At 40.9% G+C, this 8489-nt stretch overlaps 1 protein-coding gene across 1 annotated transcript in view; it reads right to left on the bottom strand.

The window, feature by feature from the left end:
• Window positions 1-8489, bottom strand: part of FAM135A (family with sequence similarity 135 member A) — an 82729-nt gene that overhangs the window by 57780 nt on the left and 16460 nt on the right. The window contains 2 exon segments of the mRNA XM_015412714.1: window positions 5019-5192; window positions 6249-6319. Of these exon segments, the coding sequence (XP_015268200.1) occupies window positions 5019-5192; window positions 6249-6319 (245 nt within the window).

Consider the following 8489-nt stretch of genomic DNA (forward strand, 5'->3'; position numbering starts at 1 on the left):
TGTGTGTGTGTGTGGGGGGGGGTTGTAAAGACAGACAGGCAGATAAACGTTGGCTGATGGTTGCCAACTCCAGGTTCGAACTCCAGTACATAGGGTTGCCAACTCCAGGTTGGAAACTTCCAGGATATTTTAGGGATGAAGCCTGCTGAGGGTGGGATTTGAGGAGGAGGAGGAAGAGGGGGACCTCAGACAGATACAATGCCATGCTGCCCACACTCCAGACAAGCTGTTGCCAGTCTCCAGGTGACAGCTGGAGAGATCTTAAAGCTTTGGTGCTACTTCAAAGTTCCCCAGGAGCCCAAAACAGAGTAGTGTTTTGGAAAATCTTTAGGAATTGTTTGGTGCATTTACGATGGGGCTCCTGGGGAACTATTGTTGCCAATCTTGGCCCAGCAGCCATCAAACCATTCTCTTCAACCCCCTGCTGTGCAGCTGACTTTCCCCTAGGGTTGCCAATCTCCAGGTGGGACCTGGAGATCTCCCGCTGTTACAATTGATCTCCAGATGACAGAGATCAGTTCCCCTGGAGAAAATGGCTGCTTTGGAGGGTAGACCCTATGACATTATACCTGCTGAGTCCTTCCACACACACCCCAATATTGCCCTCCACAGGATCCACCCCCCAAATCTCCAGGTATTTCCTTCCTTAGAGCTTGCAACCCTACTTTCCCCTCAGTGCGTGTTGGTAGGCAACTAAGCTTGGTTCTGTCACCTATTTTGGCCTTTGGGAGAAAACACATTGGGGCCAGTCCTGATAGGGTTGCCAACTCCAGAGGGGAAATTCCTGGAGATTTGAGGGATGGAGCCTGAAGAGGGTGAGGTTTGAGGGGTGGGACCTCAAACAGGTACAATGTGTTAGACTCCCCCCTCCAAACCAGCCAGTCCTTCATAAGGAACCATTGTTGCCAATCTCCAGGTGAGGGCTGGAGATCACTCAAAATTACAACTGCTCTTCAGGTTGCAGAGATCAGTTCCTCTAGAAAAACCCTGCTGAGGTCGCCACAGCAAATTGACACTGTTTGCCCAAAGCCGGAGCACTCTCCCAGAGCCTCTTTCTAGCTCTCGTTGTATTTATTTCCACAATGGGCCTTATTCCTTGTTCTTATGTATAATGCAGATATATACAACACTGTCAAGAATTTTTAAAAAATAATTTTGGCAACAATTAATAGACTATAATATTTTTAATAATACATTATGAAAAATGCCAGTGTTTTTCAAGTTTAACTTAATATCTAAATATGCTGGTAGTTAGTCCTACCTACTGTGACTATAAGAGCGTTTCTGCTCAAAGAACACATGTTCACTAAAGAATCTGTTTTCTACCTTGCCCTTACCTCTCAGACAGCAAAAAAACATGATACATGTGCAATGGTAATACATGAAACAGCAACGTACAACTTCTTCTCAAGTACTGGGCAGGCTGGCAATTTTTCTTACACAAAAAGAAGATTTATATTTTTTTAAAAATCTAAAAATATGCTAAATAGTACAATTTTATATGCTAATTTATAAATAATGCATTTTATGTTAAAACAGTAAAAAGTTAAAGATTCATGGGAAAGTAAGTACTGCATATATTTCCATTTTTTCCTGGTTTCCCTTCCCCCCCAAAACCCCCCCAAAAACCCACCACTTTTTTGCCCCATGGTTTCACAGATTTTTGGAAATTTTTCAAATTTTGTGCAGCATGTTACAGTCTACAAATTTCAAAAAGAAAGTGAATAGGGAAAAGAAGATTTGCTTCCGAGGTCTACAATTAGTTTTCTACTTTTATAAAAGAATCCCTATGATCCTATCTGTCTTGCATTCATTAGCTCAATTTTGGTAATACTGTATTTCTAACAAGCAACACAAAGCTTGAATGATGGAATTCGTGGAGAACTGTTGTCTGTTGCTACACACACACAAACACAGACAGACAGGGTGGCAAAGACAGACCCAAGAGAAAGTCTCATTTTTGCTCTTAACAACTTAAAATAAAAAATAAAAAAATTATTCCGGTTTATTCCCTGCCCTACCCCGCCGAGCTGCAGTGGCTCAAGTGCTTAAGATGCTGAACTGCAGGCTGTGGAAGGTCGGTAGTTCAGCAGTTCGAGACCCAAGTGTGCCGCAGGACGGAGTGAGCTCCCGTCTCTAGTTCCAGCTCCTGCCAGCCTAGCAGTTTGAAAGCAAGAAATTTCAAGTAGATAAATAGGTACCACTTCAGTGGGAAGGTAACAGCGTTCCGTGCATTTTGGTGTTTAGTCATGCTGGCCATGACCACGGAAACATCTTCGGACAGTGCTGGCTCTTCGGCTTTGAAACGGAGATGAGCACCATAACCCTAGAGTCGGATTTAACTGGCTTTCGAGCAAGGGAACCTTTACCTTACCCCGCCGAAGCAGGCTCAGGGCGGTTTACATAGGATAAAATACACATTAACAATCAGAATTACCATTAAACATTTAAAAACAATACAATATTAAAGTGCTAACTATGTTATTTTGATGTCACAACAATGAGTGCATTCCATAAGTTGTTTAACTTTCCAGCTCTCTGATCTTCCTTAGATATAATCGGCACGCACAGGCTGTCAGTAACCAACTAGGGGCCAGGCTCTACAGGTTTCAGATGTTGTTAATAGTCTTGTTAATAGTGGTGGCGGCTCCTAGTTAAAAGCCTGGTGGAAGAGCTCCATCTTGCAGGCTCTGCAGAACTGTAAGAGATCCCGCAGGGACCTGATCTCTTTCAGGAGCTCATTCCACCAGTGTGGAGCCGCCACTGAGAAAGCCCTGGCCCTGGTTACAACCAACCTGGCGTCCTTAGGATCTAGGAGAGTCAATCCGTTTTGTGACCCTGACCGTAGTGTTCCACAGTTGGCAGCAGAGGATAGGACCCAAAGCAACGAGTTTAAATTACATGCAGAAAGGTATTGGTTGGATATTAGGAAAAACTTTTTCACGGTCAGAGTGGTTGAAAGGTGGAATCAGCTGCCTAGGGAGGTGGTGAGCTCCCCTTCACTGGCAGCTTTCAAGAAGAGGCTGGATGAATATTTGTCAGAGATGCTTTAGGCTGGTTCTGCATTGGGCAGGGGGTTGGGACTAGATGGTCTGTATGGACCCAACTCTATGATTCTATGATTATACAGCGGGTCTCTCCACTAGCTATTTTGACCAATGAAGACTGGTTTGCATCAGGAAAGAGTTATCAGACTTTGCGTGAATGGTTCCAAGCTGGCATAGCACATCCTATAGACTGGATATCCAAAGGAAAATTTTTAGATAAGGATCTTTTGGAAAGGAAAGCACAACTACAGATTCATTGGTTCAGATACCCTCAAGCTAAAGACTTTATAGAAAAACTTAAATGTTTAGGCATATCTTTTACTCATTTAATGGAATTTGAAGCTATTATTAAAAATGTTGATGGCTGTTCAAAGGGCATGGTTTCCTCTATAAAGCAAATCTTGCTTAGAAATCTCAATACTGGACACTTTAATTTAAAAAAAAAAAATGGCAAGATGATTTTGGCAGAGAACTTCCGGATTCATTCTGGCAACAGGTTTGGCAAGCTCCTTTGAATAAATCGAAAAAATTTAATATAAACTTCCAGTTTTTTAAAATGAAGTCTTGTTGGTATTACACTCCTCAAAGACTGCATAATATAAATAAAACAATTAGCTCATTATGCTGGAAGAGCTGTGGGAAACTCAGGACATTCTGGCACTGCTGATGGGAATGCCCCTTGATCTAGAACTTTTGAAAGGATATAGTAGCAATAATAAGTGAGATTAGTAATCTGACAATCCCTTTTACTCCTGAATTGACCCTACTGGAATTGTGGCCGGACCCTCCTCCTCCAAAACAAGCAAAAGAAACTGTTAGTCTGACTTTGGCTCTTGTTTTATTCTGGCCGTGAAGGGGGAGTGTGTGTGTGTGTAACTGTTTTGTTGGGAGTAGTACTTACTTGTAACTGCATCTATGCAGGGCCTCCCTTCCATGGGAAGAATGCGTGCTTGACCTTGGGTACCAGACACTACTAGATAATGTAACCCTATGCTTGCAGGAGTTGGGGGAGGGTTAACAGTGCACTGTAGATTTTGGCAGGCTGGTTGTATTGGTGTGATTGGACTGGTCACTGGGGGGGGGGATTGTTTGAATTGTTATAATAAGAGAACTGGCGCCAAAGGAGTTGGTTCTGACACTGCTTTGTCTATGCTTGAAACCTCTTTATCTCTCAAAAAACAAATCAATGCCAAGACAGTGTTGTTGGGAGCGAGTTCGGTTTAAGACCTGATACCCAAGCTCCAGCACTGCTTCTTTTGGCATCACTGGAAATGTACAATTTCCAAAAAGTCATAGAAAAAACTCTTTCCTGGAGGGTGGGAGGGAATTTTGGGAAAAATGGAAATATACATAATACTTTCCCATCAAATATATACTTATTTTACTGCTCTGACAAAATAAAATCCATCATTTATAACTTAACGTGCATATGAAATTGTCCTATTCACGGTAGTATACTTATGGAATTCAAAAGTATAATGACCTTAGTTTTCAGCAAGAAAAACTGGAAATATACCAAATTTTGGAAAAGAGACCAGCAAATTGCTGCACTCTATTCTACTTTAGCACACTTATCTGCATTTCTTTAAAGGAAACAGTCATAACACACACACACAAACACACACATCATTCCTGTATTGTAAAAGGAAGAGTCCAAAGAAGAATATGGTCAGTCTACTCTGACTGGCTAATCAGTTGTATCAGTTCATTTCATCATTATGCATTTAGGGGACAGATTACTTCCAGTCAGTAACTCCTATGATTTAGGATTATTATTTTTCTCATTTCAGCAAAGAAAAATACAACTGAAGTAAATCCAAGGAAGCCTGAATCAGCTTCAGAGAACTTTCAGTGAAATCCAACTGAAATATTACTTTAATGATCAAAGCCAATAAGCAATTAACAATCATGAATCGTATTTCATTAACTAATTTTGAAAACACAAGCAACATCAACATGCATATTATTTACCTTATCAATGGCTGATGAAGAGCAACTAACGAAGCATGGATTATAACGGAGATGACTGAGAGGTGAAAGTAATCAAACATAACATTGACGTAGTGATGAAGGCCTTGGTGTAAGGTAAAGTGCAACTTTAGTGTTCGACTGCTAATCAGCTGCAGTGTGCTCAAATCTTCTGGCCTAAAAGAAGAGTATAATCATATGATACTATTTTGAAAGTAATTTAATACTACAATTTAAAAAGCAAAACCCCCAAAAAGAAGTGCTTAATGAATAAGCTCAGTAACTGGGCAGTTACTTGTCTATGTAAAACACATTCATCCAGATTCAGTTTGTAATGAAGGAATTCCATTATACCAGTGGCTTATGAAACACAAATCAATGAAATTCTCGATACAATTTTTGTATCTACAGACCTCAGGATAAGGATGACTTAGGTACAATCTTGCAAAAAATTATCTAAGTATAGGTCTCAGTAAAATAGATATAATGTACATCTGCAGAAGTGTGCAGCATTTAAGGCATTTATATAAGTGAGAGTTTCTATAATTCTATCACATACAAAGATAACTAAAAACATATCAATTCATTTCAAATCCAGAAAAAAAAAAATCACATGAAATTAGTTTTTATATGCACATTAAAGACATTTTTAAAAAGCACGGAAAATAATTTCAATACTTTACTACATATAATACAAATTGTACAACTCAATTTACACAGGGATTCCACTTTATAAACGGATCACAAATGCACATACCCAAATGTTTTCCTATTGCCATTGCACAAAAATGAGGGTTAAAACCTAAAACCTGCAGTATACAAGATTAACTGTACACAAATGGGGGACTCACGAGATTTACGGGGGGTGAGAATCCTGCTCCTAACCCGCTGTGGCAGCACCACTTACCTAGCTCAGGTGACACCTTCCCTTTTGTTCTTTCAAAATGGCAGCTGAGATCTTGTGACCCAGCACTACAAAATCTCTGATCTTCTGCCTCTCTCTCTCTTAATCTTGGGGCAAACCCGGGGACTAACCCAGGCTTGTACAAACATGCCCCTCCTCTGTATCTCATCCAGTGTGCATTTTGAACTATCTGCATGCTGAGGTCCTGGTTCAACATTCGACATAGGATACAGGAGCATGCAGAGATGTGATCGAGAGATATTCTGCTTAAAGCCACCGTAGTAAAAACTGCACATTTGTAATAAAGCATAGATCACTTCTGAACTTACGAATAATCTGTATCCGTAAAATGTAGATCTAAAGACAGCAGGAAATTCATTTCATTAAGAGATTCTTCAATCTAGAAAGGAGATTTCAAAAGAAAGACATGACAAACAGTGTTTCTAATAACACAAAGTATAATTTTACTGCACTGCCCCATTTCCAAATTACACTTGCTGGATGGGGATATGGCCATTTCTAAATGCCCTTGTGCTGAGGACAGCCATGGGTATGTCACTGTAGTATAGTGTTGCACTAGCAGTAGATACTGCTGAAAGAGGAAAACTGGGTATAGATGGGGACATGGTAGAGGAGGAGTGGAAACAGTAAAATCCTGTGATTGCTCAGGGGGTTACTATCCCTGACAACAGCATTACACTATACCTGGCACAGAAATTGGGTAAATTAAAACAATCCAATTGAAATCAATGGAAAGCCAAAAGCAACTGACCCCATTTCCTCCCTGCTGTTCCTCAAGGTACAATGAAGACAGCATTCCAAGTTACTCTCTGCAGCCAACCATAGTGTATCACTCACTAGCAGTACACAAGCCCCAGCTGGAGACCACAGATTGTTTACTTCAAGATACATGTTATGGGGCCTCACTCTGTCTCCATGTTTAGAGAAACAGGGACATATAATAGGCAGCTTGATGATAAGGTAGTTAACACAGTGCACTGAATACTCAGAGAAAATGTAGGAAAGTGAAGGGCAGATGAAGCACATACAGCTTCTCCAAATCCCTACATGTATCCTGTCTCTGGAGCACAGACACAAATACCAACTGGAACACCAACTCCATTTTTGCAGCTTGACTGAGGAGGAATACTACACAGTAAGCAAAGGAGGGAACTAGAGATCTTGCTTCAGTTTCTTAAACTCCTCCTTCCCCTCCTCGAAAACAGGTGGATATGAGGCAGTGGTTAAAAGTATTGGATTAGGAGTTTCTGGTAATGGTGCTGTGACGTGGAGCCGCTTTCGGATCGCTCTGGAGCCGCCCGCTCCTCCTCTGCTCTTTTGGAGCCCCCCTTATCTTGAGTGGGGCCCGCTCGTTCTCCTGGAGGGAGAATGAGTTGCAGGGGGCTTGTTTCACCCCCCACACACACACGGCAAATGCAGGGGTGTGGTGGTTATTGGCTTGAGACGAGAGCAATGAACGGAGCAAGGCATGGCCGCCATGCCTTGCCTAACAGTGACCTCCATTTTAACTTTATTGCTTTCTTGATTTTGAATGTATACAGCAACATTGGGACTGTGAGTACGCATATTTCTAACTCTATTCATAGCCAAGATTTCGGACTTTGAGATAAAGTTACTCCGAGCTGGTCTGCCCAAGATAGAGGCAATTAGCAGCCAGACAAGGAATGTGGGAAAGATTGATGTCTGTCCTTTTTGATTACGGGGTCAAAAACTTCATTGATAAGGATTGACAACTAAGTTAAATATCCTAAATGGTGATTAAAAGTCTTAGAAGGTGTTTAAAAGCTCCAAAGCAAGAGTTACGTTATTTGAGCTGAAATTAATTGGACCACAAAAATGGCGCTTGCAGAGGGAACTGAGGAGGATGAGCTGGAGGATAATATGCTTGTGGGAGAATGAACTGTTGAGCAGTTTCTGAAGTTACTGAGAGATGGAATACAGAAGGGAATACAAAAAGGATTTGAAGAGGCTTGTGCGAATATAACTGAAAAACGACAGAGTATACAACCGGATAATGAAATTAAGGAAGAACCGATACAGCCCAAACAGAGTGTTAAGGAGGAACACGTTTGCCACAATAAGGAGTCGTTTGATGAAAATCAGCCCCTCTCCAGTATAGGAGTGGAAAAGGAGACAATGAGGTCGTCCTATATAAAGACAGACTTAATAAAAACAAATAAGCAGAGAAGTTCTAGCAAAAAAGAGAGAAGGGGGGAGAGAAGCGAAAACGGCATGCCTGGAAGTTTAAGATGGAAAATATAAGACTGGATATAATATGGCTGACACACAGAGGGGGGAGTCTAGAAATTAATACACACACACACACACAAAGAAAGAAGACATTGGGACTCATTGATACAAAAATGTAAGCTACAAATTTTCAGGGGGGAAATTAAGTTATTTGAAGAATGAAAGATTATTTCTGTTGATTTATGTTTTATTGGAATTATGAATTTAGGACTTCTGTTATAATGAGATACGGTATTAAGGCACTGAAATTGTGAAAAGTTAGATATTGTGTTATAGAGAAGGAAAGCTAGATATAGACT

Source organism: Gekko japonicus, unplaced genomic scaffold (genome assembly GCF_001447785.1).
Source record: "Gekko japonicus isolate JY-2015 unplaced genomic scaffold, Gekko_japonicus_V1.1 scaffold806, whole genome shotgun sequence".
NCBI classification, from domain to species: domain Eukaryota; kingdom Metazoa; phylum Chordata; class Lepidosauria; order Squamata; family Gekkonidae; genus Gekko; species Gekko japonicus.